Source organism: Coregonus lavaretus (genome assembly GCF_964263955.1).
Source record: "Coregonus lavaretus genome assembly, chromosome: 17".
Taxonomy (NCBI): Eukaryota; Metazoa; Chordata; class Actinopteri; order Salmoniformes; family Salmonidae; genus Coregonus; species Coregonus lavaretus.
In genome coordinates this window covers 24,588,191-24,600,251 of record NC_140004.1, presented here as the reverse complement: position 1 = coordinate 24,600,251, position 12,061 = coordinate 24,588,191, and the positions used below count along the sequence as shown (strand labels likewise).

General features: G+C 40.7%; 2 protein-coding genes across 2 annotated transcripts; one reads left to right on the top strand and one right to left on the bottom strand.

Moving 5' to 3' along the window:
- Window positions 1-1,659: 1,659 nt before the first annotated feature.
- Window positions 1,660-4,950, bottom strand: LOC311145076 (uncharacterized protein; the record flags this gene model as incomplete). Its single annotated transcript, XM_084181256.1, has 5 exons — window positions 4,846-4,950; window positions 4,603-4,732; window positions 4,387-4,520; window positions 3,440-4,225; window positions 1,660-1,665 (listed from the first exon to the last, which is right to left on the bottom strand). Exons 2-5 carry the CDS (start codon window positions 4,724-4,726, stop codon window positions 1,660-1,662), a joined length of 1,050 nt encoding a protein of 349 aa, XP_084037382.1. The 5' UTR covers window positions 4,727-4,732; window positions 4,846-4,950.
- Window positions 4,951-5,146: 196 nt separating this feature from the next.
- On the top strand, window positions 5,147-11,525 carry LOC311144293 (zinc finger CCHC domain-containing protein 8-like; the record flags this gene model as incomplete). Its single annotated transcript, XM_084180321.1, has 14 exons — window positions 5,147-5,319; window positions 7,572-7,613; window positions 7,691-7,765; window positions 7,873-7,978; window positions 8,076-8,153; window positions 8,265-8,368; window positions 8,649-8,714; window positions 8,812-8,872; window positions 9,008-9,141; window positions 9,301-9,443; window positions 9,548-9,660; window positions 9,775-9,861; window positions 9,941-10,046; window positions 10,260-11,525. The coding sequence occupies 14 exons, from the start codon at window positions 5,147-5,149 to the stop codon at window positions 11,162-11,164; spliced, it is 2,193 nt and encodes a 730-aa protein (XP_084036447.1). The 3' UTR covers window positions 11,165-11,525.
- Window positions 11,526-12,061: the final 536 nt, after the last annotated feature.

Genomic DNA, 12,061 nt, shown 5'->3' with positions numbered 1-12,061 from the left:
TGTGAAGCATGGAGGTGGAAACATCATTCTTTGGGGATGCTTTTCTGCAAAGGGGACAGGATGACTGCACCGTATTGAGGGGAGGATGGATGGGGCCATGTATCGCGAGATCTTGGCCAAGAACCTCCTTCCCTCAGTAAGAACATTGAAGATGGGTCGTGGCTGGGTCTTCCAGCATGACAACGACCCGAAACACACAGCCAGGGAGTGGCTCCGTAAGAAGCATCTCAAGGTCCTGGAGTGGCCTAGCCAGTCTCCAGACCTGAACCCAATAGAAAATCTTTGGAGGGAGTTGAAAGTCCGTGTTGCCCAGCGACAGCCCCAAAACATCACTGCTCTAGAGGAGATCTGCATGGAGGAATGGGCCAAAATACCAGCAACAGTGTGTGAAAACCTTGTGAAGACTTACAGAAAACGTTTGACCTGTGTCATTGCCAACAAAGGGTATATAACAAAGTATTGAGAAACTTTTGTTATTGACCAAATACTTATTTTCCACCATAATTTGCAAACAAATTCATTAAAAATCCTACAATGTGATTTTCTGGATTTTTTTCCCTCATTTTGTCTGTCATAGTTGACGTGTACCTATAATGAAAATTACAGGCCTCTCATCTTAAGTGGGAGAACTTGCACAATTGGTGGCTGACTAAATACTTTTTTCCCCCCACTGTAATTATTTAACTTATGGATCAAGCCTTAGCAGTCATTCTGATCTCGTTCCCAATGATCAGTGCTTTAGTTTTTTATGTTACTGTCCAGCAGTTCTGAATTTACGATGAACCAGACTGTCCCACGTTTTTCTGTGCAATAGTCTTTTGATTTGTGTGTGTGTACTAGGCTATTTGATTTAATTTATATATGTTACAGCACTTTGGTTTCACTAACAAATATGTTGAAATAAAACTTGTTCCAGGAATCAGGCAGAACTCATTTATCAGCAATAAGAGTTTATTCAAGCAATTGCAGGGAAAAGTACTATTCAACTCAAGCATTTACATAGCATTAGACTAACAAAACCATTTTGCCATTATTATTACAAATAGAAGATCACTTCTCACAATGGTGCTCGTTTAGTAAAGTTAGATCAAAGCTGAATCAATGTCTTGCAAGATCACAATGATAATTTGCATTTTACATAACAGAACCGACTTATAATACCATAGCATAGTAAGGCCTATAACGTTACACCAAAAACAACACCTCATTTCTAACAAGATTTTATGCTGGTTAGCTGAAGCTGAATAGTCTTTTTTTCCCTCATGCGCCAAAACTCAACAGAGCCACTAGGCAGGATATATGCTTTGATTTAAACAAAATACAAAAAAGGCTAATAGTTTGTTAACGCCATCTGCTCCAATTCGCTCACGAAACAGTAATTCAAGAAGATCTAAATGCATATTCCCATTAAACTAATTGAGATCAATCAAATGATTGGCTTGGAGATGCAGTTTGGACGTTTAACCGGTAAAACATTAAGAATTTTCATTCCCGATTAACAGTGATGGCCTATTTTGAAATTAGGTAGCCTATGCCTACCTTGGTGTTTGAGGGTATTAAAATATATATATATTTAGACAATTTATGTGGGTATAGGCAGACGTTGCAATTGGATGATAGATTTTATGCATATTCTATAATTATAGGCTATTCAATTGGCTACATCTGTCGGTAAAAACGTAAGAGGAAATTATGACGTCATTTAATTTTTGTTGTTGTGGTCCATCACCTAAAAAAACAAAGATCGCACTACTCTAAAAATTAGGGGTTCAACAAAGGTTCTTCTAAGATCCTCAAAGTTCTTCAAAGAACCTTAGGGTTCTTGGCACTGAAAATTGCCCCCAAAAGGTTATTCCAAGAACTCCATAGGAGGTGGGGTTAATCGAGGAACCTCCTTAGTTGGTGGGGGTTCTTGCAAGAACCTAACTGCCCAACTGAAACATTTGGATTTGAATTTGAAAGGACAGCAGGTGCAGGCACTGAACTGAAAAATTTAAAGATCTCCTCAATTTAAGGTAAGGTTTGTCCCTTATATGATCTAAATTGATATTGTTTTATGATGAAACCATCTACCTTTTCATATTTGTGCAAATCTTTCTAAAACAGAAAATGGGCACAATTCAATGGATATCAATCAACAAAGAGGTAAGAACATGTAGGCTATAAGAATATGTTGAAGGCTAGCTGTATTGGGTGCAGATGACTGAACTGCTCACTTTTGTGTCTGTGTCTGCAGGTATACAGAGGAGGAGCCATGCAAAGGTATGTCAATTGGTATTGGTATGTTATGCAGATCACATGTACAATCTTCCTCCCTTACCTCTTCAATGAAAATCCCATAGGCCTCTACATTATGGACAAGGTATGTGTATGAAAAATATTATCAAAACCGTTTTTTTTTTTTTTCATTCACATTCACCACAAAAACCAAGGTATGAATACTGTCTTGTGCATGTTTTGTTAAACATCGGTATAATTACTATTTTTTGGATTCACAGACTTCACCCGCCCTACACCTCTGATGTATATAACAGGAAACCTGTTCGATCACCATGCACTGCAAAAATCATTCTGGCTATAGATTTGGAGAACATCAACACATTAACATCAACACGCCAGAGGATATACCCATTGGACTTGGGGCTCTGCTGGGAGTATCTCATATTTAGATTTTTATTCTGCTTTGCCACTAAAATCATAATAAACACTGACAACTAAAATATTGTGCTATTGTTATGCGTATTAATATAAATAATAATAGGGGAGGGGGTAGTTAAACATTTTTTACCCCAAAAGGTTCTTCTAAAGGTTGTTAGAGGAGCCATTAAAAAGGGTTATTCAAAGAACGTATAGGGGTTCCCCCACAGTTTCAAGTTGAAGAAGCCCTAAAGATATCTCCAGGAACCTTTTATTTTTGAAAGTGTACACCACTGGCTATATTGTAAAAATTAATGAAAACAAAAATGTGCTTTTTGGTCTTCATTTAAAGTTAGGCATAAGGTTAGCAGTGTGGTTTGGGATAGGTTTAAAATGTGATTTTAAATCGAGAAATAGGCGGGGTTTATGACTTTGTGGCTGTGTTAACTAGTGACGACCCTCTGAGGTTTACAGATCTGTTGAACATACAGTAGTTCCAACTGTACATTCAATTCCCCTCATCCTTTTAAAGTTATTGCATGGAAAAGATAAAGTGTAACAAATTAGGAATTAGAATACTAATAATAGAAATTCAACATGATCTCTATGGTAACAACATTCAGGTAGAGAAAATACCTAATTATCAAATTAGTTCTATGTTTTTATTTTAAAAGTAACTTATTTTTACTCAGAGTACTTTTTAAATGAACTACTTTTTACTTTTACTTGAGTAGTTTTTTACAACAGTAGTTTTACTTTCTACAGTACTTAACTCTTTTGAGTCAGCTAGATCTAAATTCACCTTAAGACTTGAGTAAAGCACATGTGCAACACCAGTGATGAGGTTGTGGTTGGCAAACTCCAGGATTAGGAGCAGGATAGGGTACTCGCTCTGTCTCTTCCACAGGGTTGAGTCATCACTCAGACCCATCCAGTGGAGCAGCAGTGTTCGCATTGCCTCTGGAAAAAGCTCTGAGGCTAGTTCCTCTGCAGGTGGCAGATCTGTGATTCGCTCTATGTGCCGCACCTTGAAGCACTCTACCTGCTGGCTGATACTACTGTTGGCTGCATGGAACTGCTGGCCAAGCCAGCAGCCTATGGAGTGAAGCAGGTGGCTGGAGTACACAGAGCCCCATTTCCGAGCCTCTAGCAGAGCTAGTACAGTGTCTGCCACATCCCCCTCCTCCAGTGGCCTGCTCACACAGCGCTCAATGCTCTCCAACAGAAGCAGGATGGTCTCCTGCTGGTCGGTCCCCAGCTGTTTCTCAGAGCTCAGCTTTGCCTCCAAGCCCTGCAGTTTTTGACTTAAGATGGAGGGACATAGATGGACTGGCTGTGCTGGCATACTCTCATTTGGCAGAAAGCAGTAATCATGGTCTGCTGAAGTGTCACCTGAAGGGCCTGTGTCAGCCTCAGGAATTTCCACAGATTGAGATGGGTAACCTTGGGGATTCCGGGACATCAGTTTGAGCTTTAGGTCTTGGTCGTACATCTCCACAACGATCTGGGGTGGCGGAGGATCCAGCTGAACACTCAGGTTGTAGTTCATCTTTAGTGGGATGTCATTTAGGCGGGACTTCCATACCTCCTAGAGTATGAGTGACCATTAAGTATCAGTACATTGTTGGCCTACTTCAAGTATTCATCAGGTTAAATAAAATTGGCCCCTTTTAACTGGATGACATTGCAATTGTAGGTTGTAGCCTCTATGGGTGGATTTGTTGTATAACTAGGAGTCTGAAATGTTACCTGAAAGTTCTCCAACACAGAAAGCTGCTCTTGTTTACTATACATTTCAAAGGCCACTCGAAAAACACCTTGGATGCTGTAGAACCACAGGCAATTGTTGGCAGTGGGTACCCTCAGGCCATGGACTCTAAATGCTGTGGATTGCAAACAAGATATGATATCCATAAACCATGCAACTTGCTTTATGATGTTCTGTATCTGGGGATCAAAACTTACCTGAGGAGAAATGTAGTTTAGTTGCCAATCCTTTCTTTGCAAACTTTGCATGATATCTGGGATGGTTCTCTGTGCGGATATCAGTGTTTGAGAAGAGATCAGCCCCTAAAAAGAGAGGAACCATTGGTCCCTAAAGAAGAGCAAAAATAATACGGCCTGAAGTCTAAATTTTAAAATGTACTGAGAGATAGCTGATGCAGCCTCTTCGCTCGCTAGCTAACGTTATGCAGCCATGCAACTCACCTCGACAGGACAGCTCGTTACTTTGAAAGAGCTTCTATTTGACAAGTATATAAAGCGAATTTTCAGCTTGCCACCATCCCAAAGCGGTAACTGGATAGTTGTGTATGTTGACATTATAAACCAGAAAGTTAGTTACAGCAATTGAACAACAATGTAATATTTATTATGCAGGTCCTCTCATGCGTTGGATGTTGATGACGACAACAGAGAAATGTTGGCGAAAGAAGGAAACGTCCTGAACATGTGACATAAAACAACCAATCAACGCTCTTGCGGGAGTACGTTCCGCAACAGAGCGAAGATGGCGGAGGTAGATTTTGGTGACAGTGAGCTCTTTGAACAATTGGGAGAGAATATTCCTGCTGCTACTCACGTTCGGTTCACGGAGGAAGAGGAGGATGGAGAAGAATGCTCTGAGCTCAAGGGAAGATTGGGGGAGTGTGAGGAGACAGTACGGAGTTTGATAGAAGAGAATATCCTTGTGTGTGTGTGAGAAGCTAGCACTAGCAGGTGCTCGCTAGCTAGGCACCGTCATGGGTTGTGATTAGAACAGCTACGACCAGAAGTGACTTCGACGCAGGTTAGCTAGATTGTACGCAACAGGTTAGGAGAATTAGGTTAAGAAAAAGGTAATGCCTCGTTAAAGACAACTGGGAACTCGATAGAAAAAAAAAACGAGCGCCAACTGAAATCGTTTTGAACGGTCATCCAACTCAGAATTTCAAGTCGGGAACTTGGGCGTCTTTCTAGAGCAGCGTTTCCCAAACTCTGTCTTGGGGCCCCCCGAGTGCACATTTTAGTTTTTGCACTAGTACTACACAGCTGATTCAGATAACCAACTAATCATCAAGCATTGATTTTAAAGATGCACTATGCAGAAATGGCTCCACCATTTCCTGGTAGCAGAAATTCTAATAGTTGTAATTTGAGTTTAACAAAACAAGCAAGTACAGTATAGAGAATCATTGTACCATCTAAATCGCTATGAAATATATTTCCCATAACCCAAAATATTGTATTTTCAGCTGTTTGAAGCTGGTGTACAAAACCAAAAGTGAGACGCAAAAATGAAACTTAAGACCGGGAAGCATAGTAGTTCATAGAACCGATCTACCGCTTAGACTTGCGTTCAATATGAATGACAGATCTGTAACACATTTCTATGTGAATTTGGTGGGGTTGCCCAAAAAGTTACATTTTGCATCTTGAAAGCTATGTAGTGTTAGGGCAAAAAACAAAACCTGTTCTACAGCTTCAACCTGAAGTTAGCTGATGTCATGATTTGACTGCGTTTTTGCAGAGTTCCTATTTGTCTTTAAAGCACCATTAGGAGGATAGGCTAAAATGCTCTCTTAAATAGAGCCCCACGGTGGAGGTGTCAAATAGCCTCGTTATGTAATTTTGTTACTTTTTATTTTATTTTTTACTTAAGTTTATTTAGTCAATATTTTCTTGAACTGCATTGTTGGTTAAGGGCTTGTAAGTAAGCAGTTCACGATAAGGTTGTATACACATGTTGTATTCTGCACATGTGACATTTGATAATACCCATAAAACCTAGCGGTCAAACAGGGAAATGGTTCCAATCGTTTTTCCACCATTCATTTTTCCCATAGGGGATTTAGAAACACTTAAAATAAGGGCTGTGTTTCGTGTAGACTTACCCTGGCATGACGTTTTGATAAACATGTAAATATGTCTTGACAAGGTGACTTATCAATATATTCGGCTCTATTTACTCAGATTCGAAAATGCTAATTAGCATCAAAGTAGACATTATACAAGACTACAAATCCCTGCAACTCCAGCACGTCATCTCTAGCTGACACCTTTGCTAACAGGTATTGTGTCAATTTAAAGCTTGCACAAGACGGTTCACAGAATTGTCAATTTAAAGACATTTAGCCAATTTATTCATTCAATTTATTCAAATTTAGCAAACAGTTAATCCAGAGATTCTTACCTTTGCCTTGATTCGGCAGTCTCGTCCAAATCATGGCATTTGTAGTTTTTCATGATAGCCACATTAGCAGCTGATAAGCATTTCATTTTTGGGGTGTAAATACAGGTTAATATATTGATAAATGTCCCCTTGTCCTAGAGAGATTTACACAGTTATCAAAACGTCACGCCATGGTAAGCCTACACGAAACACATTTTATTTTAAGTTTTTCTAATATCCCATATGGGGGAAAAATGAATGGTAGAAAAACAATTGGAACCATTTCCTTGTTTGACCGCTAGGTTTTATGGGTATTATGACTCATACTGTGGTACTCTATTGGTCTGTGGCCTAACGTTAGCTAGTGATCTAGCTAGAAATCAAGAAAATTGATTGGATGTCATTGATTGGACGTGCCCCTTGACAGCATTTCAGCTCACTACCTTGCAAACCTTTGGTCATTGCAGCTAAATACCATACTAGCTAGAACCCATGCAAAAAGTAATGTTTTTGTCCTGCTATCTGTCAAGCCATAGTAACTCCCAAGTCTGGTGGAGTGAATGGTAGCCAAAAACTGTTACATTTGGTCACACTCTTCAATGAAGCACTGCAGATTTTATGTACATAGCTAGAAGTAATCACTTTCCATTCATCCAATTATAAATATCTTGGGGTTAGGACTGAATAACCTTTTCCAAACTAACATTAGCAGACTGACTTAACTTGCTTGATGTCTAGCTATGTTGTTTTTATAAGTACCTCTTTCTTTAACCTATTGTCCACACCAAGAGTTGAAGAGAAAATTGAAAGTGTTGACAAGGCCAAGGTAAGTTATTGATACGCTACTCACTAGACTAGAGGCATTTCTACAGTAATGTCCTCATTCATATGTTTTTCTTCCAGTGGCATTAATGTTGAAAACATCAAGATTGATGGTCCTCTTCTACAGATCCTTTTCGCAAACAATAACATCTCAAAGTAGGTATTTTTTTTGGTTTCTTAGAATCATAATTGGATAAATTTACTAACTTGATTATATGAAAATTTGGGTATTAACATTTGAACTGTTAATCTTATTTTCCCAGGCAATGCCGTCAAGAAATCGAAGACTCCATCTGTAGTATTGTTCAGAAACATCAGCAGCAGGGAGAAGTTGAAAATGGAAATCCCTCCAGCAATGTCAACCCTCAGGTACATTTCCGGATTTGGTGAAGGTCCTCAAGCTTCAAAGAAGGAACAATTGATTACAGTTAAAATATTTTACATCTCTGTTTTCTTCCCCATGCAGTCTTCAAGTTTCATTATGGAAGAAGATCAGAAGACCAAGACCTCCTGTGGAATCAGAAAGATTAAGGAGGCCTTCAGTGTGAGTTCTTTTTGGGAATGGGGACAATCTAGGTGTCCAGACCATGCTTTGTGAAATGCACCATTTGCATTTGTTTGTCTGGATATAATATTTTTCTCTCTCTTTTCACAGATGGTGGGAAGTGTCCTGTATTTCACCAGTTTCTGTCTGGACAAACTTGGACAGCCCCTGCTAAATGATAACCCCCAGCAGACAGAAGGATGGGAGGTTCCAAAGTATCCTCAACACTGCTTTCTCTGCCCTCTGTGGACAGCCCTCTGTCCTTCACTCCCGTCTTCAACCCTTTTCAACAATGACACATTTCATTGTAGAGTCCAGCTTTGATTGTTGGAGAACATCAACTGGAGAGGAATCTCACAGTTGCCACTCTTTGAACCTTGAACCATTATCTTCCTTGTCGTTCATTGTGTGTGTATGAATGTATGTGGGAGTCGGTTTTGTTACCCAATTTGAAACTACAGTTGTCATTCATTGAGTTTCTGAATTGTTGCAAAGATATAAGCAGGTCTTCAGCCAGGTCATCGCCTTAGATGGACAAGAAGTACAGATGAAAGAGAAAAGGTATAGCAGACATTCATATGATTTTTCTTTTTATGCAAGAAATATCTGTAAATCATCATGACAATATCTTATTGTGCCATTTGTGCCCACACTACAGAGCTAAGCCTTGTTGTTTCAACTGTGGGTTGGATGGTCATCAACTTCGAGACTGTCCTCAGGTAAGCCTTGAAAAACGTTTGACTTTAATGTGCATCATGTAACAGGAAGGTTGCTCACTTACTATGGTCAGACAGAAGAGCTTAAACCCAGGTTTGACATGTGATCAACAGCTCTGTTCATGTTTTCTCCTTTAGCCAAAGGACATGGCCAGAATCAACGAGAAACGGAAGGAGTTTTCTCAGGGTAACCAGGGCAACCTGAGCAATCAGCGTTACCATGCTGAGGAAGTGGAGGAGCGATTTGCCAAATACAAACCTGGAATCATAAGGCAAGGCACATTGAAAATGTCTGATGGCCTTGACACAATAAGATGACAATTTGTTTTTAGTTGTTATTGCATGGCCAAAGTGAAATTGTTGTAGAGCTGAGGTTTTTGATATCCCAAATATCTTACCCATTGTGGTTTGTGTTTTCTCTCATTGAGCAGTGAGGAGCTGCTGTCTGCGCTGGGAGTTGATATGAACACCCTACCCCCTCACATCTACCGGATGAGGCAGCTAGGCTACCCACCTGGCTGGCTTAAGGAGGCAGAGATGGAGAACTCCGGTCTCACGCTATACGATGGGAAGGGTAAGATTAATCACTTTAGCAAATATTGGCCTTTCAGTTTTGGTTGAAGCACGGCTCTTTCATGATTCTCATTAATATTGCGCTGCTGTGTTCACTATATATAGTGTCAAGTGATGAAGAACCAACAGAGGACAATGGACAAAAAATCTCCTATGATGTTTCCAAGCTTGTAGATTTCCCAGGCTTCAATATATCTTCACCTCCTAGTGTGAAGGATGTAAGTCTCCTTGAAAGCAGTTTGATATCTTGCCATCATTAGGGTGAAAGCACACAGATCTTTGCACCACTTGTAAACCTTTTCACCCAACATTATTTTTTCCATTACTTTTAGGACTACAGGCTAAACCGCTCCATTCCAATGCAGCATAACCACATGAAGCAGAATTTTGCTGCCTATCTGTCCAACAATTTTCCAATGGTAAGTTTAATATTCTACTTTTTAATCAATTGTTTGCCACTATGTTTGCACACTATAAACTAATATATTTTGCCAATAGCCTGGTGCCAACTGCAATAAGAGACAACATGAATCCAACTCAACTCCCCGGCAGTCGAAGAAAAGGAGATCTGATGCCAGGAGTTCAGATATGGACGTTGATTCAGGTAGAGGTGTTATAATTCCAGGTGTCTGAACACAAAGTGAAAACGATGACCAGCAGATTAATACATTCTGCTTTACATAACTTTTCACTGTCATTATGACTGGTTGTCCTGTCTGCAGAAAACAACAGGAAAATACTTTTGAGTCACTTATGTTGTATGTGTGCAATGGCCTTGCTCTGGCAGTGCATAACACTTGTCAGTGTCTGTTTCCAGACCAGGATACTACACCCCACCGCCACCGGAGCTCAGACAGCTTCCAGTTCCAGCCCCCGCTGCCCCCTGGCTCACCATCCTTTGGTTCACCCCCTCCCTTACCTCATGGTACTCCGCCAGCCACTCCCACTCCCCCCCCTCTTCCTAAGGGAACACCTCCACCCACGCCCACTAATGGCTCACGGGCCCTGCAGGGACGCACTGTGGGAGGGGGTGAGGAGTCTGTAGGTGGGGAGGAGGAAGAGCTGACACTGGAAGAGCTGGAGGAGCAGCAGAGGCTGATCTGGGCAGCATTGGAAAATGCTGACACCGCCACCAACAGTGACTCTGAGACACCAGCTGTTGGAACACCCCTCCCCAGCTCGCCCAGCATCTCCACACCCGCCCACATCGACACTGAAATGGAGGAAGGTGAGGCTGAAGATTATGAGGAAAAGGAGGGATCTGTGGAGGCTGCCAGCCACAACAGTGATGAGCAGATCAGTGTTGAGCCATCTTCTAGTAAATGTCAGGATGGTAAGGAAGATGCTGAAGATAAAGGCAAGGTGGTCGAAGACAAGAGAAGCTTACTGCAATCACCAGACGAAGAAGAGAGCCCTCCGAGCCCTGAAGCTGCTACAGATAGAGGCAATGTGCTTGCACAGAAGCCCAGCTTGCTGCAAATACCAGCCCAACAAGAGAGCTGTCAGTCGGATCCCTCAGATCAGGATGCTATGGAGGGAGATCTGTCTGACTCTGTGGGGAAGGTAACGGCCGTGCCTCACCGGAGTAGGTTTTCACAGGGCATTATTCCCTTTGAGGACACGCCAGAATTCACAGAGGTTGCTGAGGCCACCGGGACATACCTACGAATCCGAGACTTGCTGAAAGGTTCCCCCCGAAATATGGCGAAAAACAAAAAGTGAGAAAAGACTAGCTTGAATTAAAATCCAGGGATTCTTTTGCATAAACACTTCTTTTTTTTTAACAAGTCTGTGGATTTCATACACTTTACTTTCTATAAGTGTGCCACAGATTGGAGCGGAACAGTTTGGTGACCTCTCATTCAAACTTATTTTTAATGGTTTATTTTTTGTACTAAACTGAATGTATTTTCTGTGTATGAGTTAGCTGGGGTCTAAAGACGCAAGGTTTTTCTTTCAGGAAACCCCATTGCTAGTTTCGGCAGTGTCTGTTTTGACATTCTGAGAATCATTTTTGTAACAATGGCAACATCCATATTGCTCTTTTAGGTGTAAAGATTTTATAAAATGTTTTTCCTCTTTCTGTTTTTACCATCAATTGATAATTTTTCTATGACATTTTCTCATTGCAGTCTAGGCGCCTCTTCTCATGGTTCAAGTAGCCTCCCATTGGCTACTCTTATCAAATAGGGACATTAATTGTGATGTTAATTTGAAACTCATTGATTTGAATTGTTGAGGTGATTAACTGGATTTTTCCAATTCTATATTGACACAGGAAATGGGTCTCTGCATTCAGAATCTCACTACAGCAATATGGCTATGCATAATATCTCATGTTAATTTTTTTAAGTAACAACCATTGTTGTCAGCATCATAGACATCTCTGCTCTAATTGCTACTACAGAATGGCACTAGAGGGCAGCAACACTTCATTTAACCACCACATTACATTTGACTATTTGTATTTATTAAGGATCCCCATTAGCTACTGCCAAGGCAGCATCTACTCTTCCTGGAGTCCAGCAACATTAAGGCAGTTATATACAATTTAAAATATTACATGACATAACATTTCATAATACTTTTCACAACCCATTAAGTGTGTGTCCTCAGGCC